This window comes from Monodelphis domestica, chromosome 4 (genome assembly GCF_027887165.1).
Source record: "Monodelphis domestica isolate mMonDom1 chromosome 4, mMonDom1.pri, whole genome shotgun sequence".
Classification (NCBI taxonomy): domain Eukaryota; kingdom Metazoa; phylum Chordata; class Mammalia; order Didelphimorphia; family Didelphidae; genus Monodelphis; species Monodelphis domestica.
Window position 1 is genome coordinate 394,465,711 of NC_077230.1, and position 27,873 is coordinate 394,493,583.

Consider the following 27,873-nt stretch of genomic DNA (forward strand, 5'->3'; position numbering starts at 1 on the left):
TATGTGTACAAAAAGATTTATAGTTGCTCTTTTTGTGGTGGCAAAGAATTGGAAATTGAAGGGATGTCTATCAATTGGGGAGTGGTTGAACAAAATGTGGTATGTGATGGTGATTGAACACTATTGTGCTATAAGAAATGATAAGCAAGATGATTTCAGAACAAGCTGGAAAGAGCTGCATGAACTGATGCGGAGTGAAATAAGCAGAATCAGTAGGACATTGTACACCATAACAGCAATATTGTACTACTATGAAAACTTGACTATTTTCAGCAGTCTATTGATCTGGGACCACCTGAAAGACTTATGATGGGGAATGCTATCCACCTCCAGAGAAAGAACTGTTGGAGTTGGATGAATGCTGAACAAAGCAGACTATCTTTCACTTCAGTGTATTTACGATTTTAATTTGGGGGGTTTTGGTTTTGGTTGCTCTTACAACAATGACCAATATGGAAGTGTATTTTGCATAATAAAAAAAAGTCTCAGCTAGGTGGCTTCTCCTTTTTTTTTTTTAACTTTTACCTTCTGTCTTGGAATCAATACTGTGTATTGGTTCCAAGGCAGAAAAAAATTGGTAAGGGCTAGGCAATGGGGGTCAAGTGACTTGCCCAGGGTCACACAACTGGGAAGTGTCTGAGGTCAAATTTGAACCTAGGACCTCCCATCTCTAGGATTCTCAAAATCCACTGAGCCACCCAGCTGCCCTGTAGGTGGCTTCCTGATAGAGAGCAGAGCCTGGAGTTAGGAGGTCCTAGGTTCAAATATAACCTTCTTAACTGTGTGACCCTGAGCAAGTCACTTAACTTCAATTGTCTAGCCTTTACTGCTCTTCTGCCTTAGAACCAATACTTAGTTATCAATTCAAAGACTGAAAATAAGGATTTTTTTTTAAATAAAAGAGTCTCAGCTTTCAGGAAGTAGAAAGTGAGAGTCCCTTTGTCCTCTGCCCTTCTTACACCTTATCTACAACTCTGGGTTTAGTTAGTTCTGGGTACCACAGCAAAGAAAGGCCACTGATTGTTGAGCTAGAGCATCTTTAGAGACAGGTAACCAGGATGGTGAAAGGTCCATGTCATACAAAGGTCTTTTGACTATTACAAGCACTAATGACAATTCTTGTTGTTCAATCATTTTCCAAGAGGGCCAGTGACATCCTGGGTTGGTTTTTTGACTCGTTTGTGAATTGGTTATCAGTGAAGCAGAATTCCACAAAGTCATCCACTTCCAGCTCTCTTCCAGAGTCATTGAAGTCTGGTGGCAAGTCAAAGGCCAAGAGGACTAAGGATGCAGTGGATGACCTTGGCACCTTCCAGGTCTGACCTTGCTCTAAGCACTCCATGGTCAGTTTCATGGCCGTTGGAACAAATTGTTCTCATCCGCCCATTACACTAGAGGAAGCCTTCACATGCTTGGGGTAACTCACAAGCTTTGAAACTTATCAGTTACCCTCAGCCCGATTTAGCCCCTCTGCCAAGCTGGTTGTGTTGGGATGTGGCTGCTGTGCATGCTATACCTTCTTGGAACCACAGGTGAGAATCGGGTGAAGGTAGACACTGAAGGTGGATGAGCAGCCCTGAGAAGGGTTCAGCCATCCCACAAACCAGAGGGGCCAGTCTTCCCTGGACGCCCCACCATCCCCACTGAGATTAATAAAAACGGCTCGTACTTACATAGGTGGAAAAAGGACTAGGCTGATTGTGTATAGTCCCAGAAAGCAGAAACAGAAAAGAAGGAAGAAGTCACAAAGAGACCGAATTGGACTTGATCTTGAGAAGAACTTTCTAGAAACAAAAGCTGGCCAAAAGGGGAAGGGGTTGCCTTGAGATGGGATGGATCCCCTTTGCTGAAAGCTTTTGAGAAAATGCTAGATGAGCCTCAATGAGTATGTTATGAAGGAGGGGATTTTTCTAGGCTGTGAGGATCCCTTCCAATTCTGAAATTCGGTGCCTGTGATTGGATCCAGCCCCTATCGCAGTCTCATTTTGTGCCAGTGCCAACAGCACCATCTTTCTCCCCTTTGCCAGCACTGCTTCTGCCTCTTTGGACTTTGACACCCTATACCATATTCCCCGCAGCTCCTCCTCTCGCCCCGCTTTTCAGCTCCCCCCCTTGCATAGTCTTCCTTCCTTCTAAGAAGAAATTTGATTTAGTGGTTTCTAATCATTTCTCTGGTTATAACATGGGTGAAGTGGTAACTGCGCGATTTAGAGACCCAGTTAGTAGCTGAATCACTGTATGAGGCACAATAATCAGAGAAAGTGGGGAGTGTTAGTAATACAAATGATGTTCATTCCTTGGAAAGAATAGTTTTTGCCCTTTCCATTGCCCCACACTCTCAAGGCTGTGACGTTACTCTGTGGCTTCAGTTCCATTCGGACGTTTTTGTGGCGCTTGAGGGAGGGGAAGGAGAAAAGACCCATCTGGGGGCAGCCCTGCCAGCAGGGTCCTGCCAAACCCCAGCACTTTTGTCCCGACCTTTCATTTCTGATCTAAATGTCTGTAAGGCGCAGGGTCTCAGACCCAATGGGCATGTCTGCTGACCTCGGCTTTGCCCAGGCTTCTTCTTTTTAACAACCAGATACTATTTATAAGGCACTTAGCATGGGGGCTGTCACAAAGTGGGCTTGTAAAAAACATTTGTTCCTTTCTTCTTAGAATGTTAGTCCCTTGAGAGCAAGGTACTTCTACTTGCTTATGTTTTATCCCCAGTTCCTGGCACAGAGTCTATCTGGCACATAATAGGCATATAATAAATACTTGTTCCTTTTCTATTAGAATGTAAGCTCCTTCAGGCCCAGAGACAGGTGGTCCTGGGATCAAATTTGACCTCAGATACTTCCTAGCTGTGTGACCCTGGGCAAGTCACTTGACCTCCATTGCCTAGCCCTTACCACTCTTCTTCCTTAGAACACAGTATTGATCCTAAGATGAAAGGTAAGGGTTTAAAAATAAAATCCCTACCTCTTGTGTGACCTTGGGCATGTCACTTGACCCCCATTGCCTAGTCTTTACCACTGTTCTGCCTCAGAACCAATACATAGTATTGATTCTAAGAGGGAAGGGAAGGGTTTAAAAAAAAAAAGAATGTAAGTTCCTTAGGGCCAGGAACCGCCTCTCTATTTGCTTCTGTGGCACACAGTAGGCACTTATAAACACTTCTTAACTTGTTGACTGACCAATAGAGAATTGGTCGCCATGGACTGATGATCCCATTTACGGAACAGCTCCTCTACCTCTTCCTTTTGTTGCCTCCCTATTTCTAGTCGCCATTTCTTTTTAAGAGAGGAATGTGATTCATATATCTGTATAATCGTTACGTTGACACTCAAGGGCCTCCTAAAGGTAGGCCAGCAACTGCTAATAAAATTTGCCCCTTCTCAGGATATTCACAATCCCGACTTTACAGCCTGTCTGTTATGCCAAACATCATTTCTTAGGGCTCCCAGGTCTGATGGGAGGAAGGACAGAGCGGCTGTTTCCAGGCTAGCAAAGGAGGAGAGATTCTGTATCCCTGGGTTCTCCTCTCTGCCATTCTGACTGTCAGAAGGTTTTTGCCAAACAAATGCTGGGGGGGGAGGGGGGGAGGAGGCAGAGGGAATGTTTTCTCATTCATGCAAATCTGCTTGCAAAGGTTCCCTTTCCACTTGACGGGGAGGGATGGCTTGGGAGAGTTTGTACCCAGAGGAAGATTCAGTATCAGTTGTAGAGCTGTGGATACCCACATTTTATTTTGCTCTATTTTATTTTTTAAATAAAATAACAAAAAATTAAATAAAATGTAATTAATTAATTAAATTAATTAATTAAAAATTAAAAAAAAAATAAAACTCTTCTGCCTTAGAACCAATACACAGTATTGATTCTAAGAATGAAGGTAGGGGTTTTAAAGAAATAAAATAAAATCCTTATCTCCTAATACTATGTACAAGTTCCAAGGCAGAAGAGAGGTCAGGGCTGGACAATGGGGGTTAAGTGACTTGCCCAGGGTCACACAGCTAGGAAGTGTCTGAGACCAGATTTGAAACCAGGACCTCCCATCTCTGGCCACCCAGTTGCCCCATAGAATGGACATTGATAAGCTGGAGTCTATCCAAGGGGGGTGACCAAGATGGAGTCAGGGACTGGGGATCATGTCACGAGAATCCTGGTTGAAGGAACTGTGGTTATTTCCCTTGGGGAAGAGAAGGCAGGGGCATGGGATAGCCAATAAGATGGTGAGGTTTTGAAGATGGAGTAATATGTTCATCAAGGTTGAAGATGACACAAAACTAGAAGGAGTAGCTAACAGTGGAAGGCATTGGCGAGGGACAGAGAATAGTTGATGTCAAGTATCTGAAGGACTGCTATAGGGTTAGATTTGCTCTTCTTGGCCCCTGAGGATAGACCTAGAAGTAGGTTTAGAGGGCTTTTGGGTGGAGAAATTGCTTTCTCAAAGCACAGCCGGCTGCTTGAGGAGGGCTTACTGGAGGTCTATTGTTATTCACTTGTTTTCAACTGTCCAACTCTTTGTAATCCCATTTGGGGTTTTCTGGGCAGAGACATTGGAGTGGTTGGCCATTTCCTTCTCCAGCTCATTCTACAGATCAGGAAACTGAGGCAAACAGGGCTAAGTGACTTGCCCAGGGTCACACAGCTAACAAGTAGGTAAGATGCGTCTTTTTGACTCCAGTCCTGATACTTTATATGCACTCTGCCACCTAGCTGTCTGAGGAGGGCGATTAGGAAAATGATAAATGTCACATCCGGTTGTTCAGTTATTCATTCATGTCCAACTCCTTGTGAGCCCATGGGATGGCGTGCCAGGCCCTTCTATCCGCCATTATCTCCCAAAGTCTGCCCAAGCTCACATTTGTTGCTTCCTTTCATGACTGCCTCATGGCTCTCGCTGGATCCATGTGGAGGCAGGGGCAGCTCTCTCCAGTTTTCCTAGCTTTACTTTCTCTTCGCTTCAAGTTAAATATTTAATAAATATTATTAAATATAATACTTGGAGTATTGGATATTCATTTTAATCTCTCCAGCCTATCCATCTCATTCTCTGCCACCCCGTCATCAGGGGCTTTTCCAGGGAGTCCCGACTCCTCACTACATGGCCACAGTATTTCAGCTTCAGCTCTAGAATCGGACATAGTTTCAATGGACAGGGGATCACAATATTGTACAGGAAGCAGCAGCAGCAACAAGATAGATTAGGAATCCCCCTCTCCCGCCCTGCAACTGGGGGGCATCAAAGGGGAAATTCCTGCTTAGGGAGCGGTTTGACCAATGCAAAAATTCCTGCCAATTTTTCTTGTAAGTCTGCAATTCTCTGCTTCCTTGTCTGTAACCACATTTGCAGAAAATATCTGGCTCGCCTAAACTCTCCCTCCCCCTCACCTCACCCCCAAACAGAGAACATGTCCTTCACTTTGTCTTTAAAAAAAAAGTTTCTGTTTGAGAAATATCTGTTGGGGAGAAAATGCAGATGCTTCCCTTTGGGTTCTTGAGATGGGCCCAAACTCCAGTTTCCCTGAAAGTGGTATTTTACAGGAAATGCTTCATTCTTTAACAAGAAGAGCAGAAGGGGGAGCTAGGTGGCTCAGTGGAGTTGGGAGGTGCTGGGTTCAAATCTAGCCTCAGACACTTCTTAGCTATGGGATATGTAAAGGAAGATCTTTCCCTCTCCCCTCTCCTCAGTAGCTTGATCTGTCCAAGGTTTTGGGCTTCTTTAGGGGAGAATCGAGAGAGAATTGGGGGGAGAATCGAGAAGAAAAGGAAGAAGGAAGAAGTCAGGAACAGAGCAGGCAAGGGAGGGGGAAAAGAGGAAAGAGATTGGCAGGCTAGGGATCACATGGTCAGGTTACTTAGGAATGATTGTCTACCCTTCCTAATAAACTTTATAAAATACATATCTGGGTAGAAATATCATTCCAGTTCTTACAGTGACCTTGGGCAAGTCACTTCACTTCAACTGCCCAGCCTTTCTTACTCGTTCATTCTGGAATCAATACTTTGATTCTAAGACAGAAGGCAGGGGTCTAAAACAAAGAAAGAAGCCCTTCCTTTCCGGCTTAGAATCAATACTAAGGATCAGTTTCAAGGCAGAAGAATGGTCAGTTCTAGCCAGTTGAGCTAGCCCAGAAGGGAAGGGTTTTAAGGGGGGAAAGCAAGTAAAGTAGAAACTGACAGAGAATGTCAGGAGCAAGAAATACACGGTTGTTGCCGTTTGCTACTGGCCATTATTGGGGTCTCAAATGCCTCCGGCACTTAGCCCAGTGCTTGCCACGCTTGGTGACAGCCTCCCAGTGAGGAAACTCCCTCTATGGGCAAAGATCAACGTCTATGTTAAAGCCTGGAGCACTGGCCAGCTACATAGTGACGCAGTGACACAGCAATATGTATCAGAGACAAGAGGGAGCCCCAGGACTTGCAGAATCTAGACATTATTCCCTGCCGCTTCCCATAGGAGATGACACTGTAGCCAAGGGAAGAAAAGAGACAATGATTCTAGGAGGGGCCCTGGCACCCAGAGTAGACTTCCAAGGCTACTTCTACAAGGTATCTCCAAAGGCTAGAGGCAACTTTTTTTTAACCTTTGCCTTCTGTGTTACAGTCGATACTAAGTATTGGTCCTAAGGAAGAAGAGCAGTAAAGGGTAAGCGCCATTGGGGTTAAGTGACTCACCCAAGGTCACCTAGTAGGAAGTACCTGAAATCAGATTTGAACCCAGGACCTCCCATCTCCAAGCCTGGCTCTCTATCCACTGAGCCACTTAGCTGCCTGCAGTTTTAAGCATCAGACTACATTAAGACTTCTGGCACACCTTGTATTTAGACCCTGTGAATTAATTTGACAAGCATTTATTAGGTTCCTACTATGTTCAAGGCATGGTGCCAGGCAGGCATGAGAGATACAGACAGATAAATATAACAGCCAAAGAGCCTTTATTCTACCTAGGGATGGGATGGTTGTAGGGGGAAGAGGGTAGGAAAAAGGGCTATTCAATAATACTTCTAAATATCATCAAGCGAATACTAAATGGAGTGGAGGAAGGCACTTGACTAACAACTAAGGGCTGATGAGGGGAGGCTTCCCAGCAAGACCATCTGCACTTTTGTATTCTTCCTGACTCTTCCCCACTTGCAGCTGCTGCCTCCATCCCCCAATAGCCTCCTCCCTCAGTCTGTAAAACCTTTATCCATCCCTTTTGGGTACATGTTGTCTCCCCTAACAAAATGTAAAGTCCTCAAAGAAAATCTGGTTTTGTTTTCATCTTTGTACTCCAGTTCCAGGCACCGTCCCTGGCACATAGTAGGTGCTTAATAAATGCTTGCTTGAGTGCAGAGAATTGGAGATTCTGAGAGGCGTCACTGAGGAAGGAATGTATTCTAAATTATACAAAGGACCCTACTTAATGATTCTACTTACATCCCCAAACTGAGTGCTAACAGGGCAGTAAGGGGAGGAAGAGATGGAGAAAATCTGAATCCTAAAATGGCAGAAAACCATTATCAAGAATTGTTTCTGTGATCACCCTGGTGCAATTATCAATAATAAGGAAATAGGTCTTGATCAATGACACATGTAAAACCCAGTGGGGGACAGCTGGGTAGCTAAGTGGTTAGAGAGCCAGGCCTGAAAACAGGAGGTCTGGATTCAAATGTGGCCTCAGACACTTTCCAGCTGGGTGACCCTGGGCAAGTCACTTGACCCCCATTGCCTAGCCCTTACCACTCTTCTGCCTTGGAGCCAATACACAGTATGGATTCTGAGATGGAAAGTAAGGGTTTTAAACAAACAAACAAAAAAATAAATGAATGAATGAATGAATGAATAAATGAATAAAGACATAAACAAACAAACAAATAAATAAATTAAAGAATGAATGAACAAACAAACGAAGAAACAAACAAACAAACAAATAAATAAACAAATAAATAAATAAAAGAATTTAGAATTAGGGGAAACCTTAGAGCTCTAATCTAGCCAAGTGTTCTTAGCCTTATTTGTGTCCTGGTCCTGGATGTGGAGTTTTGTGAGGCCTGTAGCCAGCCTTCTTCTCAGAGCCATACTTTTTAAGGCACAAAAAAATACATTGGCTAACAAGAGAAGCCAGTTGTAGTGAAATGTAGTTGTTCCTCAGAGGGTGGAGGAGGGAGAGAATTTGGAACCAGAAAATTTAAAAAAAAAAATCCAATCATTTAATTAATAATAAAAAAAGAAAGAGAGAAATGCAGTTATCCTAAAAAATTTTTTTAAGTTTCTAGACTCCAGGTTAAAAACCCCAATCTAATCTAACCCACTTGTTTTACAGAGGAGGACACTTAGGTCTGGAGAAGTTAAGCCCTTTTTTTTTTTAAACCCTTACCTTCTGTCTTGGAGTCAATACTGTGTATTGGCTCCAAGGCAGAAGAGTGGTAAGGGCTGGGCAATGGGGGTCAAGTGACTTGCCCAGGGTCACACAGCTGGGAAGTGTCTGAGGCCACATTTGAACCTAGGACCTCCCGTCTCTAGGGCTAGCTCTCAATCCACTGAGCTACCCAGCTGCCCCCTACCTTTTTTTTTTTTAAACCCTTACCTTATGTCTTAGAATGAATACCAAGTATGGGTTCTAAGGCAAAAGAGTGGTAAGGGCTAGACAAATAGAGGTAAGTGACTTGCCCAGGGTCACGCAGCTAGAAAGTGTTTGAGACCAGATTTGCTCCAGGCCTGGCTCTCAAAGCCCCTAGCTGCCCTTTAACAAGGTTAAACCTTAAAGAAAGCCTCAGAGAACTGACTCAAGCCTAGGCTCACAGGTCAATAGAAACAGGATACTTCAGGGCCTTATTTGTTAAAGAAGCCCCAGCGTTGGAATCTCAAGCCCAGAGCTGACCTCAACGTTATAGCTTAGAGCTCCCTCATGTCTTTGTTCAGTCACTAGAAAAATATTATTAACAACATCCTATTGTATGAGAACAGCTTTAGAGAGTCTTCATTCAAATTAGATTAGTGAAGGGAATTTAAAGGAAGCAGGAAGTTTGCTCTGCAGCCCTCTGCACTGGGTCATTGACATTGATCGCCCCAAATAGGGCAAGAAAGAAGGATTTTTCAACAACAACAAAAAATCTCAAATTAAAATACTTTGGAAGAAATCGATTTCTCTCTGGGACACTTTGTGGAAAGAGCCAGATAGTTATTCCATTTAGCTCTTCTAGTTCTTGTAGGATACTTTTAAAAACTGGTAGCTTTTATAGAATGGGCCAACATAAGAGCATAATTCCCAACAGCAAAGTAGCAAATGGGAAGACTGAGAAAAGAGGAATGGGATGGACCGATCTGCCCAAAGGTAAGTCACTCCACCCTATTGGGGCCTCAGTTTCTACATCTGTAAGAAACCAAACAGAATGGGGGAGATGGGCTAGAGCAGTGAGTGAGTCTCAAAATGGGGTGGGGGTGACCCTTAGGCGTTCCCCCAGACCCTTTCAGGAGGTTTATAAAGTCAAAACTATTTTCATAAAAATATTAAGACATTATTTGCTGATCAAAATACTCCCTTTTCAACTACCTTGTGAGGTCTGATTTTTTTCATATACTTTAACCAAAACAACTGAGTGCAACAGATTGAATGCAAAAGCAGCTATGAGGATCCAACTGTCTTCTCTTAAGCCAGATATAATGAAATTTGAAAAAATAAATAAAATAATGCTACTCCTCACGAATTTTTGTTTGTTTTGGAAAGTAGTTATTTTTCATTAAAAATGGTTATTTATGCTAAAATATGAAGGGATTGTTACTTTTAAATGAATTAATAATATTTTTAAACATTGATTTAAAATTTTGAATATAGTAAATATTGATGGGTATAATTCAAATAAATGAAAACTCTTTAGGGTGTTCTCGACATTTTTTTAAGCCCTTACTTTCTGTCTTAGAATCAGTACTGCATATTAGTTCCAAGGCAAGAGTGGTGAGGGCTAGGCAATAGACCTCCCCATCTCTATCTACTAAGCCACCTAGCTGCCCTCAGTTCTCAACAACTTTTAAGAGTGTAAAAGGGTCCTAAAACAGCTAGGTGGTGCCGTGGAAAGAGTGTCAGGCCTGGAGTCAGGAGCTCATCTTCTGAGTTCAAATCTGACATCAGCCACTTGATAGTTCTGTGACCCTGGATAAGTCACTTCACCCTGTTTGCCTCAGTTTCCTCATCTGTAAAATGAGTTGGAGAAGGACATGTCAAGCTACTCCAGGATCTTTGCCAAGAAAACCCCAAATAGGGTCACAAAAGATCAAACACAGCTCAACAACACTGAGGAAGAAAATGAAGTGCTAACAACTGGGAGAATTTGGAAAGAGAGGCCCTGAGCTGAGCCTTGAAGGGAAGGCAAAATGCCAACAGGTGGAGGCAGGAAGGAAGAGGAATCCAGTCATGGAAGATGGCCTGGGTCTACATAGGTTTTATTCCAAACTCTGGGGTGTTGGTTAAAATTCAGGAGGAAATTTCACTTGTGAGGCTCTCTCTGTCTCTGTCTCTGTCTCTGTCTCTGTCTCCCTCCCTCCTTCTCTCTCTCTCTGTTTCTCTCTTTCTCTTTCTCTCCCTTTTTCTGTCTCTCTCCTCCCTCTCTCTCTCCCTTTCTCTGTCTCTGTCTCTGTCTCTCCCTTTCTCTGCCTCTCTCTGTCTCTCGGTCTCCCCTTGCCACTCCCCGTATCTCTCTCTGGCTCTGGCTCTCTCCTACAAGATCTTTTTCTCCAGTTCTTATTAGAGCATCTAAAAGTCCACTACCTGCTTGTAAGACATTTTGGTTTTTTTGTTGTTGTTGTTGTGGTTCTAATTTCTTGTACTATTTCAAATTCTTAAAATACTACAAAACACTCCTAACTCAGATCCATTTTCAATGATCTGCATGTGCAAATTAATGACTAATTTTAAGGTATGTGGCCTTGGTGAATTACGTCTCTTGCCTGGTCCTCAGGGACTATATCTGTACAATGAGGAGGTATAATTAGATGTCCTAGAAATTGCTTTCCAGTTATAATATCTTGCATCCTCTGGTTTCTGACTATGTTCTTACAGTCTGGATTCTGAGGCCCTCCCAGCTCTGACATTCTCTGCTCTAAGGTCTCTCCTAGCTCTGACATTCTCTGTTCTAAGGACTCTCCCAGCTCTGACATTCTCTGTTCTAAGGACTCTCCCAGCTCTGACATTCTCTGTTCTGAGGTCTCTCCCAGCTCTGACATTCTCTGTTCTAAGGTCTCTCCCAGCTCTGACAGTCTCTGTTCTAAGCTCCCTCCCAGCTCTGACATTCTCTGTTCTAAGGACTCTCCCAGCTCTGACAGTCTCTGTTCTAAGCTCCCTCCCAGCTCTGACATTCTCTGTTCTAAGGTCCCTCCCAGCTCTGACATTCTCTGTTCTAAGTTCTCTCCCAGCTCTGACATTCTCTGTTCTAAGGACTCTCCCAGCTCTGACATTCTCTGTTCTAAGTTCTCTCCCAGCTCTGACAGTCTCTGTTCTAAGGTCTCTCCCAGCTCTGACATTCTGGGTTCTAAGGTCTCTCCCAGCCCTGACATTCTCTGTTGTAAGGTCTCTCCCAGCTCTGACACTCTCTGTTCTAAGCCTCCTCAATCTCCGTCCTCCTCTATTCTAAAGCCTCTTCTAGCTCTGACAGTCTCTGTTCCAAGCTCTCTCCTAGCTCCGATATTGTGTGTTCTAGAATCCTTCTTAACTCTAATCCATTCTTTCCTCAAACCCCCTTTCTAGCTCTTACATCATTCATTCTGAAGCCTCTTCTGTATCTGATCAGAGTCACTCTCAAAGCTCTGGTATCTGGGGCTGATTGTGGGGAAGGAAGAGTGTCCGGGACATACCTGCTCCGGTGTGTAGACAGAAGTCAAAGGAGCTGAATCAGAGCACCTGCTTTTCTCCAGAGCTCCACCACAGAAGAAGGTTCTCAGAGGGGGCAGTGAGAGGGAGGAAGTATAGGGTAAAGAGATGGGGAGCTGACTGTGGGCTCTGGGAATATTGGCAGAGGAGATCAGTGTAGACAGTCACTTTGTGTCTTTGTGGCTGGTCTCCACAGCTGGCCCCAGGTATTCCACTGGGCAGGGACCCCCAAGTGAGGCTGCTTATTCTGGCCACAGAGTGGAGTCCACCTAGCTAGCGCTCTACCTGGCCCACCCCACCCAAAGAGCCCTGGAGAGGGGCAGCTACAGGATTCTGAAGGGGGTGATAGCCCAAGCCTGGGAGAGAGTAGACGTAGTCCGGAATTGACTCCTGAGAGGCTGAAGAATGATTCTCTTCCCTCCTCTCATGGGCCATAGTCCCAGTTACCACACTATCTCCTGACCTCTCTCTGGCTCTCTGAAGAGAAATTCTATAACTCAACTAGACTACTACACAATCATTAGAAGCCTAATGGAGGCTTCTAATGGAGGAAAAAGAAACCAATAAACTTAAGCATTTCAAAGTCAAACAAAGTATTATTGGATCATCGATAATAGAGCTTGAAGGAAACCTAGAGATCATCTATTTCAACCTGCTCATTTTACAGATAGAAAACAGAAGCCTGGAAGGGGTAGATGCTTTTCCCAAAGTTACACAGAGGTAAATTGATAGAAGTGGGATTTGAACTCAGGTCCTCTGGCTTTGAATCCAGTTTGTTTAGATAATGTTTTGATAACTAACAGCAGGACTCTGTCCATTTGTGTAGAAATGAGAGCTGAAATCTGAAAAACTGTTGAATGTTTTAAGCCTCTCTTATATGTGTTTTAAGCCTCTCTTGGCATGTGTTGAGTGGGATGAAGTCTACTGCTTTATTTTCATGAGTCTGTAATTCAATTATTTACTCTCCACAATTTTGAGTTGATGCTCAAGGTTCATTTAAATTGGTGACTTTAGGAGTGGCTGGGTGGTTCAGTGGATAGAGAGTCAGGCCTAGAGACAGGGAGGTCTTAGGTTCAAATTTAACCTCAGACCCTTCCCAGATGTGTGACCCTGGACAAGTCACTTGACCCCCATTGCCTAGCCCTTACCACTCTTCTGCCTTGGAGCCAATCCATAATATTGATTCTAAGACAGAAGGTGAGAGTTTAAAAATAAATAAATGTATTGGTGACTTTACTGAGATTTGGTCCAGTTATTTGGGTTAAGTATTCAAGAGAATCCCAGAATCACATCCATCATCCATCCATCCATTCATTCATTTATTCAGCTAGCCCTACCAAAAAAAATACAGGAAAAAAACAAGTACCTGCCCTCAAGAGGCTTACATTCGATCATATTCTCAGAGTTGGAAAGCACTTCAAAGGCGAGCTAGTCCAATTCACATTTGACTAAGAATCTCCTCTCCAGAAAAGTCCATCAGCCTTGGAAGCTGAGAGTTAAGGCAGGAACCCAAGGGATGTGTGAGCAGCCAAAGGAATGATGAGAAGACATCCAGAAGTAAGCTGGAGCCAGCTCCAACCCAACTCAGCCTAGTATTAACTTTGGGGGGCACATTTACATCTGTACAACTGGCAAATGTACCAATGAGGGCCGACTGACTCTTTGCTACTTGGCTAGACTTCAGACTGCCTTTTGCCTCATTTTGCATCCTTGGGTCCAAATCTTCCCGACCCATCAGTCACAGCTTTCCAGCTCTGACCTAGCGGGAAGAGAGAGTGCTAGGAAAGGGCCTGCCTAGACCAAGAAGGGATGTTGATGAGTGAAACATTAGGAAATGGTCAGAAGAGGGAGCTAAAGCATTTGGATTCTGTGCCTTCCATTCTTTGGGTGGCGTACCATCGTACAGATTGGTGGCTGGATTCCTGAAGAAGCAAGTCCACTTTATAGAGCAAACCAATCTGTGGCAACTTACCATTGACACGGTCATCAAATGCAATTGATTTTCTTTTAATGCAGTGTGAAAGAAGAGGGGAAAGAACTGGTTTTAGAGTAAGGAGACGTGGGTTCAAAACATCGTTCTGCCATTTATTAAAGCTTACTCAATTTCTCTAGGTCTTATTTCCTTCATCCTGAAACACCTTGAGGTTTCAGCCTCAGTATTCCCCCCTGCTTCTTGGAGAAAACAGAAAATAATCTAGCTTAAAAAAAACCCTTATGATCTATCTTAGAATCAATACTGTGGATTGATGCTAAGGCAGAAGAGTGGTCAGGGCTAGGCAATTAGGGTTAAGTGACTTGCCCAGGGTCACACAGCTGGGAAATATCTGAGACTAGATTTGAACCCAGGACCTCCCAGCCTGACTCCCTTTCTACTGACCCGCCCAGCTGCCCCCTTCTTTTTAGTTTTTTAAACCCTTCACATCTAGCCCCAGCCTAATTTTCCAACCTTACTGGATATTATACCACACACACACACACAGTCTGTGATCCATCCACTCTGGCCCTCTCTCGATTCCTCATACACAGGATTCCATTTCCAGCCTCTGTATCTTTGTATAAGCTGTCTCAGATGCCTAGAATGTGCTCTTCACCTCCATCATCGCATCTCTCTTTTTCCTTAAGCATCTCTTTCCACAGGAATCCTTTCCTGACAGCTCTTTTCCAAAAGCCTTCCATTGAACTATGTAATATTTATCATATTTACCCTCTCTATAGTTTAATATGTACTTGTCTCCCTCATTAGATTGTAATCTCCTTAGAAGGAAAGAAATGATCATAGGTTAAGCACCTACTATGTGCCAGGCATTCTGCTAAGCACTTTACAAATATTATCTCACTTGATCCTCACAACCACCCTGAGAAGTAGGAGCTATTATTATAATTCCTATTTTTATAGTTGAGGAAACTGAGGAAGAGGGTAAGTGACTTGTCCAGGGTCACAGAGCTAGTAAGGATCTGAGGCTGTATTTGAACTCATGTTTTCTAGATTCCAGTGCTCTATCCACTGAGCCACCCAGCAGCCTTAGGAACAGGGATTGTTATTGTACAAGGAACAGTGTTTACTGACTTGCTGATTGATTGCTAAGACCAGCCCATTAATGGGCCCATTAACAGAAACCCAGACTCCTAACTGCCAGGACTTCATCTGCAGGAACACCAAACCCAGTCTCCCTTCTTCCTTGATATTTACAAGAGAAATGGTATGCCCTCACCTATTCTCAGTACTCTTGAGGACGGGAGCCCCAGTCCAAATGAGTGACAGCCCCACTGGATGGCAAATGCCTCTCGTCTGATCCCTGTGATACAGAATTCTAGACTGCTTCAGTTAAAAAGCCTCCGCCACTCCCATTCTCCTTGTCCACCCATCGCATGTCCCATGAAAGGAAAAGAATGAAAAGAGTAAGAAACAGAGGAAGGGGCCAGGCTATAAAGAGTTTTCAAAGCCCAACAGGGTGTTATATCTGATCCTAGAGGTTACCAGAGCCCCTGGAATTTATTGAGCAGGGGAATGAGGTTATATGGTCGGATCTGAGCTGTAAAATCCATTTAGCAGCTGAGTAGAGGAAGGACTGGAGGGAGGAGAGACTTGAGTCAGGGACATGCCTAGCAGCTATCACAATAGTCAAGGTGTGAGGTGATGAGAGCTGGCACCAGGTGGTGGCAGTGTCAGAGAGGAGCAGAGTGTGTTCTAGAGATATTCTGAAGGTAGAAACAACAGGATTTGGCAATCAGTTGTATATGGTGAAGGGTAGAGAATGATAAGGTTGTAAGCCTGGATGACTTAGAGGATGGTGATACCCATGAAAGTAATAAGGCAGAGGCAGTTAGGTATCACACTGGATCTAGCACTGGCCAGGAGCTGAGAAGACCTGAGTTCAAATCTAACATCAGGTACCTTCCTGGCTATGTGACCCTAGGCAAGTCACTTAATTCTGATTGCTTTGCCCTTATGGATTTTCTGTTTTAGAACTGACAGTATTGATTCTAAGACAGAAGGTAAGAGCTGAAAAGAAGAAAGAGAGACAGAAGCAGACAGAGAGAGACAGAGACAGAAACAGAGAGGAGAAAGAGGGAGAAGAAGGAAAGGAAGAAAGGAGAGAAAAAGAGAGGATGAGAAAGAAAGGAAGAAAAAAGAAGGAAGGAAGGAAAGAGAAAGAAAGAGAAAAAAGAGAAAGAACAAGAAAGAAAGGAAGGACAGAAGGAAGGATGAAAGAAAGAAAGAAAGAAAGAGAGAAAGAGAGAAAGAAAGAGAAAGGAAGGAGAAGAAAGGAAGAAAGGAGAAAGAAAGAGAAAAAAGAAAGGAAGGAGAAAGAAGAAAGAAAGAAGAGAAAAAGAAAGGAAGGAAGGAGAGAGACAGAGAAAGAAATAAAGAAAAAGGAAGGAGAAGAAAGAAAGGGAGGGAGGGAGGAAGGAAGGAAGGAGAAAGAAAGAGAAGAAAAAGAAAGGAAGGAGAAAGAAGAAAGAAAGAGAAAAAGAAACAAAGGAATGAAGTAAGGAAGAGAAGAAAAAGAAAGGAAGGAGAAAGAAAGAAAGAAAGAAAGAAAGAAAGAAAGAAAGAAAGAAAGAAAGAAAGAAAGAAAGAAAGAAAGAAAGAAAGAAAGAAAGAAAGAAAGAAAGAAAGAAAGAAAGAAAGAAAGAAAAAGAAAGAAAGAAAGGAAGGAAGGAAGGAAGGAAGGAAGGAAGGAAGTAAGGAAGGAAGGAAGGAAGGAAGGAAGGAAGAGGGGAGGGTTTCTTGGAGGTGTGGGGGAGATGATTAAGGTGGTAAAGATAACAAGTTCTCTTTTGGATATATTGAGTTTAAGATATCTATGATACATCCAGTCTAAAATGTTCAATCAGCAGTTGGAGACGAGAGTCCGGAGCCTGACCTCCTTAGAAAGAGGTCAAGGCTAGACAAATAAATTCGAGAATCATTCACATAGAGATGAGAGTTTAAACCATGGGAACTGATGAGACCATTGAGTGAAATAGTAGAGGGAGAAGAGAAACAGGGCCATGACAGAACTGTGGGAGTTACAGTCAGTTAAAAAGGATGAGCTGGTTGAAGCTCCAGCAGAGGACTTAGAAAGAACAGTCCAACAGGTAGGAGAATGCAGGAGAGCATCGCCATGAACACCTCAAGAGGAGAAGGTATCAAGGAGTGTGTCTGACAATGTCAAAGTCTACAGAAAGATGAAGAAAGATAAGGATTGAGAAAAGGCTGTGAGATTTGGTGATGAAGAGATCACTTTGGAGAACAAAGTTTCACTGAGTGATGATGCTGGAAACCAGATACAGAGTTAAGATGCGGGAGAAAGGAAAGGAAGTGTAGATGGCTTTCTTTAAAAGTTTAAACTCAGAAAAGAGTGTGTGTATGTAACACATGCACACACATACATATATATACATATATATATATATGAGTGTACATGTGCATATTTAGTTGTGTATATGTTGAATCCTACACAATAGGATGTAAATTCTTTGAGGGCAGAGATGACTTCATTTTGCCTTTTTATCTCTAGCTTGGGGTATGTGTAGGCACACAATAACACACTAGCCACCCAGTTTCTTGACCTCCACTCTCATGAGCTCCTCCTCCATTCTATCTCAGCTCCCTATAGGGATAGTCACACTCTTTTTATTTTTTTAATTGAAAATTTTCATTCAATTAATTAATTTAGAATATTTTCCCATGGCTCCTCTTGAAGCTGACACGCAATTCCACTGAGTTTTACATGTATCATTGATGATAGTCACACTCTTGATTTTGACATCACCCCAAATATTTCACTTTCATGAAAAGAACTCTGAAATTGCTTTGGGCAATCATAACCTCCTAGTACAGCATTTCTTTCAGTGTCAGAACCTTTGAGAAGCCCTACGCCTGTCCCATTCCCAGCATTCATCTCCTCTGCTCTTGCTCAGACTTGCAGAATAGAGCAAAAGAAAACCAATCATGCTAACTACAAAGAATGTTACCTAATCTTAACTGGGCCCTCACTGCAGCAAGTCATTCCTTTTACTCTACACTAAGGAAATGGCAAATCCTCCAGAAACTATAATGCTGCTCAAAACAAAACTCTATCAGGTTTAGGATATTAATGGAGGGGGCAGCTATGTGGCTCAGTAGACAGAGAGCCAGGTTTAGAAAAGGGAGGTCTTGGGTTCAGATTTGACCTGAGACACATTCTAGCTTTGTGACCCTGGGCAAGTCACCCAGCCCCTATTGCCTAGCCCTGACCACTCTTCAGTCTTGAAATAGATACTTAGTATTGATTCCAAGACAGAAAATAAGGGTTAAAAAAACACCCCAAAAGAATATCAGTGGGAGGAAATACAAAGTCTTTTTCCTTGGGGTTAAACTGTCTGAATCAATGGAAAAGGGGGAGCCCTGTCAACCAGCCCCTTTACCAGCAGACCAGGCCATGCTACCTCTTCTATTTGTCTACCTAGCCATCCCATCTCCCCTCTGGTTGTGTGTATCCACCACCCTCTCCTTCCGCTGCTCCCTTCTCCAATACACCACTTCTGCTCCAGGCTCAATAATCAAACCCATATTAGTAAACACTCTCGTTCCTGGAAAGGGTGTGCCAGCTGACTATCCCAAAGATCAACTCATCATCCCATGACTTGGTGACTCCTGAGTGCTCTCTTCCTTTGATATTCCTTCCTAGGAGTCCTGCCTCCTCCCATTATCATTATCACCTATATATTTTGATGCTTGGTTGGCTGAGTCTGCCAATACATTGAGGATGCAGTCCCTGATAGGCTTCATACCCATCAGTCTTTGGACTTCTTATCCGCTGAACTGCCTCCAGGTCCAAAAACCAAATCCCAGGGACATAACTCTTTTATGCCCATCATCAACCCTGAGCCTTTCCCTCTCCCTCCCCTTTAAATTTTAGAGCCATAATCCAATCTACTCTATCATTGCTTCTGGAATCCATAAACCTTATCCTCTGTGGCTCCCTCTTATCATCCTAGGAACTTTTCAAACTAGACTAAACCTCCCAGCCGCCATTCCTCTACATCTGCTACCTCCCTTCTCCCCTTGTGATAAGAATATAAGCTCACTGAGAGCAGGAACAGTGTTTATTTTTGTGTTTGTATTCTCACACTCTTAGCAAAGTGGTTGGCGCCTAGTAAGGGATTCGTTTATTCATTCATTCATTCATTCATTCATTCATTCATTCATTCATTCATTCATTCATTCATCCAGTACAAGGGGAGAAGGGGTGAGACAAGGCTTACTGAATGAGGTAGGAATTCCACTATCAGCTCATAGGAGAGCCCCACAGCTCCGAAGCGCAGGATGTCCCCTGGTTTCAGTTTCACAGCTACATTCTGAATGTGGCAGTTGTTGACAAAGGTTCCGCTGAGGGAATTGAAATCTTGAAGAATGAAGCTACCATCTTCTTCATTGAACTCAATCAGAGCGTGATGGTTGTCAATATCTGGATACTGAAAGGCAAAAAAGCAGGTTCAGAAAATAAGCCAGAGAACAACCATGCTGAGGGGTAGAGGTAGGCTGCTAACATGGGAAGAACAACGACCAGGGACTCAGAAAAGACTTTATCCTAGGAGCACGTGGCCACGTTCTAGTTCTATGGCACCATCTGTGAAAAGGGGAAATACTGGAGTGAATGACACAACAATGCCTCTGTGCAAGAGGGCTTTAAAAACCAAAAAGAGCTACCAAACTGTGAGCTGGGAGTATTCATAAATTACAAAGTGGAATAGTTGATAGAGCATTGGGCCTGGAGTTCGAATCTGACCTCAGACTACTTATTAGCTGTGTGATCCCAGGCAAGTCAATTAACAACTGTCTGCCTCAGTTTCCTTGACCATTAAGATTACATGATAATAATAGCACCTACCTACCAGGGTTGTTGTGAGAATCAAATAAGATAATTGTAAAGTGCTTAACACAGTGCCTGGCACATAGTTAGTGCTATATAATGTGAGCTATTATTAATAAACTTGGACATCCTTGCATTTGCCTGAATGGTAGGAGCCTTATCATGTTGAACAGAATTTGGGTAGGTTTGTTTTTCCAGGGCATCTGTTTCTGTCGGAGTCTTTGAGGCCTTTCCTGATTGCCCCCAATGCTAATTCTCCTCCTTTCCATGTTACTTGAAATTCACTTTTTATTTGTTTTTTAATTTATTTGTTTGTTTTTTACACCCTGACCTCCCATCTTGGAATCAATACTGTGTATTTGTTCCAAGGCAGAAGAGTGATAAAGGCTAGGCAATGGGGGTAAAGTGACTTGCCCATGGTCACACAGCCTGGAAGTGTCTGAGGCCAGATTTGAACCTAGGATCTCCCCTCTCTAGACCTGGCTCTCAATACACTGAGCTACCCAGCTGCCCCATAATTCACTTTTTATATTGTTGTTCAGCCTTCTTTCCATCATGTTCAACTCTACATAACACCATTTGGGGTTTCCTTGGCAAAGCTTCTCGACTGGTTTACCATTTCCTTCTCCTCATTTTGCAGATGAGGAAACTGAGGCCAAAAGGGTTAAATGACTTGTCCAGGATCCTATAGCTATTAAGTGTGTGGCTGGATTTGCACTCTAGAAGACAAGTGTTTTTAACTCCAGGCCTATATAGCCCTCTGTGCACTATGTACCACCGAACTGCCTAGGACCATAATATAGGCACGTGTCCTTAACCGTCACCTCTAAAGTGGGGATAATCCTCCTACCCACAGAACCTATTTCATGGAGTTGCCGTGGGGCTTGGATGAGATAATGTCTGTACAATGTACTCGGCAAAGCTTCGAGGGCTATAAAAATGCCTGTTCTCATTATCATTGAGGTCCCTTCCACTTGGCCATTTTGGTATTCCAAGCTCCCTTTCTAGCCCTGACATTCTATGCCCCAAGGGCCTCTCCAAATCTAATGTTCTTTGATTCCAAATGAACATTTTGAGCAGGCGCCAGGGAGTGAGAGAACAAAGTAAAAGGAGGCGAGACTGTTAGAAAGCAAACCAGGAATCATTTTAGGAGAAAAAGGGGAAGGTTAGGTTTAATTTGAGGCAGCTTAAAGAACACTGAATCTGCTGTCGAAGGACATGGGTACAAATCTGGCTTCTGGAGTCTTACTCCCTGGGGGAACTTGGGGCAAGGCCTTTACTCTCCCAGCATCCTTCATTGTAGGCTCGTGGACTGGATGGCTTCTGAGGCCACTTCCAGCCCTAGGTCTTGACCTAACCTTGGGGAGGATGTGCTGTGGCGACTTCCACTTAGGGCTAATACTCTGAACTGGCCATGCCTGTGTGGTAGGAGAGAGCTATTTAATGTGCATCCCCTCTAATAAAGGAGAGGCATCCTCTCCTTTCTTTGGGAGAATGGATGCTCAGTGTTTTCTGTCCCTTTGTTCCTGGATGAGAGAAAGGAAGAGTCCCATTGCCTGGCCAGTATATTCTCATTACACTAGAGGTTCTTAACAGGGGTCCATGTACTCCCATGGAGTTGATTTCAGAGGGTGCATGAATTTTCAAAAATATTTGGATGGGGGGCAGCTGGGTGGCTCAGTGGATTGAGAGTCAGACCCAGAGATGGGAGGTCCTGGGTTCAAATCTGGCCTCAGACACTTCCTAGCTGGGTGACCCTGGGCAAGTCACTTAGCCCCCATTGCCTAGCCCTTACCACTCTTCTGCCTTAGAACTAATACCCAGTTTTGATTCCAAGATGGAAGGTAAAGGCTTAAATATATATATATATGTATATATATGTATATATATATGTATTTATATATATATGTATTTATATATATGTATATATATTTGGATAGCTCTTTCAATATAATTGATTTTCTTTTAAACTCTTTATATTTAATCTTATGCTTTTAAAACATTCTTCTGATCCTGGGTTCAAATCTGGCCTCAGACACTTCCTAGCTATGTGACCCTGGGCAAGTCACTTAATCTCCAGTGCCTAGCCCTTACCACTCTTCTGCCTTGGAACCAATACACAGTATTGATTCTAAGATAGAAGGTAGGGTTAAAAAAAAAAAAACATTCTTCTGAGATGGGGGTCCATAGGCTTCAGCAGACACTGCCATAGGAAGGTCTATGACACAGAAAGGGTTAAGAATGCCATGCGAGAGGGAAGTCTTCAGTTTTGGAACAAAGACGTATATTCTGAAACTCAAAATTGCCATCCTCCACCCTTGGCTTTCAGGATCGATTTTGGAGGAAGGAGAATGGAATAACACAAGGAAGTCCTAGTGTCAAGACTGCCTCCACTTGAACATGAAAACTCTTCTGCCACTAATCACCATCATTGCCATCATCGCCATCATCGTCGTTACAGCTAACATTTGGGGATATTTTGGGCACAATTTGACATGCCACCTCATCTGATATTATAATATTAAAAGGTTGCCTGAAAAAATTTGCCTATTTCAGAGTTTATCTGAAAGTTGGAAATATTATTTCCTTAGGGAGCCCTTCTAGCCACCATCCATATTTGCTCATCAGGATTCCTTGCCAAAGATTCACAGCTCCAGTTTCTGCCCAGCCCAGTCTTGGAAGTTTTGGTGGCTGACCTTGGCGAGACTGGTTATTGCCCCAGCTGGGACAATCAGTTGCTACCTTGGTAAAGGAGGTGCCCCAAGCTTGCCCCCTACCCTTCCACAAACTAACAAGAAGGAGCAACTGAAATACAAATGCTAAGAGCATCTGGACAACCAGCGTCCGCACCCTTTGTCTTCCTCCTGCGTGGCACCAAGACTTTGAGCATTCACTCTGTCTTCCCCTTGTTTCCCTTGTTTTCTCTCCTGTGTTCCCACTCCAGACCCTCTCCTTAATCTTCAGACCTTCCCTGGTAGGTAAAACACACCAGTAATAAAGGCTCTTTCTGAGAAGCCTCCAAAATAATGGAATAATGCACAAAACCAAATTATCATCATTAAACACTTTCCTACCAGCAACACTAGCACTGATTATTCGGTTCTCTGGGGAGCATCAGAAATTTCACTTTAATGCTTAAATCCTGTAAGCAATGGTTATGAACTCCCTGGAGTCACTGTATCTAGCAGAGATATCTGTTCTACACATCACTGTTTGGTCCTGCCACATCCTGTCTCTTCACTTCTGATGCTTCTAACAACTGTTAAATCACGCTCTGAAATCCAAGGATGCTAAAAAGCCTGGATGGGAGGAGAGGGACAAATCCCAGATGGACTTGGGAGAGGTGAGTTCTAGAGCCACTTCTGCTGTGCTCTGGCTTGAAGGGTTGCTTGGAGCAGAGAAGTTCCCCTCTCTGGGGATCAGTTTTCTTTTCTGTACAATGAGGTGGTTAAAATTGATGAGCCCTTCCAGTTCTAGCGCTCTATGTTCCACTATTCCATGTTAGAAGATCCTGTTGTACTCTATTTGTTCTCTATTTCCTCCCAGGTTAGACATCCTGGGTTCAAAGGCACCTCCTAGCTCTGACATTCTGTTTTAAGCCTTCTCCCAGCTCTCACATTCTGTGTTCTAAGCAGCCCCCCAGCCCTGACATCCTGTATTCCAGGGGGCCTTCCCGGCTCAGACAATTTCTATTCTAGGTCCTTCAGCTTCACTGTCATCTCAAACAGTGGCTCATCTCTTTAATCTCCTGTTGCTTCTGACTCAGTCCTAGTCACCTTTCCACTGGTTGCCATCATGCTCAGAATCTCTATTTGGGGAATTGGCCATAACACCACTCTCATGTTTAACCCAGTTCAGCTCCTGATTCTCTGAACTCTTCATCTCTCCCCTCCCTAGTCTGTTTCAGCTCCTTCCCCAACTGAAGTAGAAGTTCCACGAGGGCAGGGACTGTCTTTCTTTTGTGCTTGTAATTGTTTTACTAAGCTTTGATTTAAAAAAAAAAAACCTTTCCCTAATTTTTTATCTAATCTCTATTCCAAATTCCCTCCCAGCTATGAAATTCTATGTTTTAGTATCCCTAACATATATATTTAAAAAGTAAAAGCATTTAATGAAACAGGATAGTAAGAGAAGTAGTTCTCAAATGTCTCTCCCATTTTTGTTCTTATCATTCAATCGATTCAGACATGTCTGATTCTTCATGATCCCATTGGAGGCTTTCTTGGCAAAGATATTGGAGGGGTTAGCCATTTCCTTCCCCAGATCATTTTATAGATGAAGAAACTGAGGCAAACAGGGTGAAGTGACTTGCCCATTTGAGATTTTCTCAGCAAAGACACTGGAGTGGTTTGCCATTTCCTTCTCCAGATCATTTTATAGATGAAGAAACTGAGGCAAACAGGGTGAAATGACTTGCCCATTTGAGATTTTCTCAGCAAAGACACTGGAGTGGTTTGCTATTTCCTTCTCCAGATCATTTTATAGATGAAGAAACTGAGGCAAACAGGGTGAAGTGACTTGCCCATTTGAGATTTTCTCAGCAAAGATAGTGGAGTGGTTTGCCATTTCCTTCTCCAGATCATTTTATAGATGAAGAAACTGAGGCAAACAGGGTGAAATGACTTGCCCAGAGTTACACAGCTAGTAAGTGGCTGAGGCTGGATTTCCCCCATACTCTCTTACAAATATTTGTGCTATTAATGGGAGGAGCAGACTCACCTGGGGAGTATTTAAAGAGAAGCATTCAAGTGGGGAATATTTGTGACTTGGGTATATGTGTGAAGGAAAAATTCTTATCCCTCTGTTTTGCAAAACGATCAATCTTCTGGTGTTTCCTTCTGGGTCTGTCTCTCTGTTGATACCATATGTAACTAGCCTTGTATTGAGTCTGTAAGTCTGATGCCTCTTCAAAGCTAGCTTAGCTAATGCCACAAGGCTACACTAACGATCCCATTTTACAGTCTACAACTGTTCTTTCCACATATCTATATGGTTACAGTTGGGATTGCCCCATCAGCCACTGAGAAAATGCCTTATAGCAGAGGCAGCTAGGTGGCTCAGTGGATAGAGAGCCAGATCTGAAGACAGGAGGTCCTGGGTTCAAATCTGGTCTCAGACACTTTCCAGCTATTTTGAGTCTCGGCAAGTCACTTCACCCCAATTGCCCAGCTATAGCTCCTTCGGTCTTAGAACCTAGATGCAGTATGGATTCTAAAACAGAAGATGAGGGGTTTTAAAAAAGAAAGAAAATGCTTCATAGTTCTGTGGAGCAGTTTGACTTTGTATTATGTCTTTTCCACTGATGAGTCTTCCCACTGGATAAAACTGCCCAGAACTCGACTTATCTACTAATGAGATGATAAAGGACAGCCAGGACTTATTAAGGAAGTGAATAAAGCACCTGTAATGTCAACATAAGAAGCTGCTTCATTCTGAGAGACACTGAATTAGAAATTATTTCAAATGTAAGGCCCGATTTGATGTTGTCATTGACTTGCTCTTCCTTAGCTTTCCTATGGAGTCAGTTACCAATACTGTCAGTTTCACTTTGGCCAGGTCCTTCCTATCCAGGGAATTCTAGCCAGCTCAAAGGTGTTTGTAAGAGCAGATTGTTCAATTTACACCTGGGATATTGGCCAATGCTACAAATCAGGACTTGATTTATTGTTTTGTTGATTGTCTAGGCTTAAGAAAATGGCAACGATGCAGATTAAACTTAAAAGTGTGTCAAGCAGCATATTTTCAGAAAACCAGATGTCACACATTTACTAGCACATTATTGCAGGTATCCATCCCCTCCTGTCTAAGTTCTGCTACCATCTTTCCTGGTGCAGGTTTTAATCACTGTCTTCCTATTGCAATAAATTCCCAATTGGCCTTCCAATCTATCTCCAAATCCATTGCTAGAAATAATAAATAAATAAGTAAACAAATAGATAAATAAAATAAACAATTATTAAAAGTCTACTATGTGAAGCACTAAATATAAAAAAAAATCCCTGCCCTCAAGAAGCCTACAATCTAATGTTGGAGACCATATGCAAATAAATATATGAAGCAAACTATGTATAGGATAAAAAGGAAATAATTAACAACTAGAAGAAAGGGGCTAGGAAATACTTCCCATAAAAGATGGGGTTTTAGTAATAATTTTAGAATAATTTTCTTACACACGGATCTGATCACCTCATTTCTCTTTTCAACAATGTTCAGTGGCTTCCTGTTGCCTCCTGATTAACATTCAAACTGTTTTGCCTGCCATTTAAGCAGCTCTACAATCTACTTCTCTCTAATGAGGAATATTAATGTTGAATTGCAATCTTTTACATGAAGCCCTTCTTAAACCTCAGGTTTTGAAGGTCAGCTGGCTTCCAAACTCAAGTACTTCACTCCCAGGACTCAAGACAACTCTTGGGGATGGACCTTTTGTCTTTTGTTAAAAGGTGAAGTCCTGCTCCTGCTTTATCTGAAAACAAGAACTCTCCTTGGAAAGGGAAGGCGGCAAGCTCTGGCTATTGAACTTTGATAGTTCAGGCTTCCCAACATGGCAAAGGAAAACTTGAACTGGCCTCTTTCATGTATGAATGAAGACCCACCTCCCTTGTGATGAAGTAATGAAGGAGGAGTTGAGGTCTCCAAGTCCACCTCCTCCTTTGAGATATCCACGAATGGGAATTGTCAGGGGAGGTCCTAAGGTCAAGCTGTCAGGCCAGTGAGAAAGAGAGCACAACTCCCTTTATAAGCAAGAGGCAGGACTGACTTTCTGTCTCTGTCTCTGTCTCTCTCTCTTTCTCTGTCTCCCCTTTTCTCTCTCTCTCTCTCTCTCTTCCCCCCTCTCTCTTCCCCCTCCCTTTCTCTCTCTCTTTCTCTCTTTCCATCTCTGTCCCTGTCTCTCTTTCTCTGTCTCTCCCTCTCTCTCTTTCTCTCTTTCCATCTCTCTCTGTCTCTCTTTCTCTGTCTCTCTGTCTTGCCCTCTCTCTCTCCATCTCTGTCTCTCTTTCTCTGTCTCTCTCTCTGTCTCTCTCCCCCTCCCTCCCTCTCTGTCTGTTTCTCCCTCTCTGTCTCTGTCTCTCTGTCTCTGTCTCTCTCTCTTTCTCTCTGTCTCTGTCTCTCTCTTTCTCTCTGTCTGTCTCTCTCTGTCTCTCTCCTCTTATGGAAGAAGCCTAGAGAAAAGGTCCATTCTTGGTTCATGGGAATAGTATGTCCCCTGTTAATAATGTTATCTTGGAGAAATGATTTAATATTCTTTAGTGGTTAAAATCTAATCTCTGCACTACCTTTCCAGGATGATCTCATTTTGCGCCTCTCTGTGCACTGTATTCTATAGTCAAACTGAATTACTCTCCATTCTCTGTATATCATCTATACATTCCAACTTTATACCTTTGTTCAAGCTGTTTGGATGCCTAGAATGTCATCTTTCTCCTTTGCTAAATTCCTCCCCATCCTATAAAGTCCAACCTAAATGGCCCCTCTTCCAGGAAGCTTTCCCTGATCCCTTCTCAGCAATACTCTTCTCCTTCAGAGTTCCCATAGCAATTTGCACCTTACTGTTGTCCAGATGATATAACCTTCTGTATTATAGTTACCCTTGTATGTATGTCTCATCTCCCTGAGTTTAGGGGCTGAATCTTATCTCAACTTTGTATCTACTTGTTCTAAGCACAACAGTACATAAAAATATTTTGAACGCATGCCTTCAAATGAACTTGGGAGCCATGCTTTATTTCTTATTCTGGAACTTTTGGCCAAGACAGTCGAGGAATTAACCACATTGTCATTGAGAACCATCCCCAAGCAGTGCCATTTGGAGTGACACAAAAAAGTCAAGATGAGCATACCGCGATGGCATGTCTGATGGATGGACAAAGAGGTATGGAGGGATTTGTTGTTGTTCAGTCTGACTTTTCAGTATTCTCTTGGCAAAGATTCTGAAGTGGTTTGCCATTGTCCTCTTCTAACTCATTTTACAGATGAGGAAACTGAGGCTTACGTGACTTTCCTAGGGTCACACAGCTAGTCAGTGTCTAAAGCAGGATTTGAACTCAGAAAGGGGAGTCTTCCTGACTCTGAGCCTGGTACTCTATGCATTATGGCGCTCTATAAGGAGGAAAGAGCACTACACTTAGGTGTCAATTCAAATCAAGGAATATAATATTAGTTTTGAAGTCTGTTCTAGTGAGAATTGCTCTTTCT

General features: G+C 43.0%; 1 protein-coding gene across 10 annotated transcripts in view; it reads right to left on the reverse strand.

Annotated features, from left to right (window-relative positions):
* Positions 1–27,873, reverse strand: part of FHAD1 (forkhead associated phosphopeptide binding domain 1) — a 218,672-nt gene that overhangs the window by 172,722 nt on the left and 18,077 nt on the right. For all 10 annotated transcript variants that reach the window (XR_008918130.1, XM_056825253.1, XM_056825258.1 and 7 more), the window contains one exon: positions 19,070–19,279. Coding sequence is in view for 9 of the 10 variants with exons in the window: in XM_056825253.1 (XP_056681231.1) it covers positions 19,070–19,279 (210 nt within the window). In the remaining variant the exon portion in view is untranslated. The remainder of the gene's footprint in view (positions 1–19,069; positions 19,280–27,873) is intronic.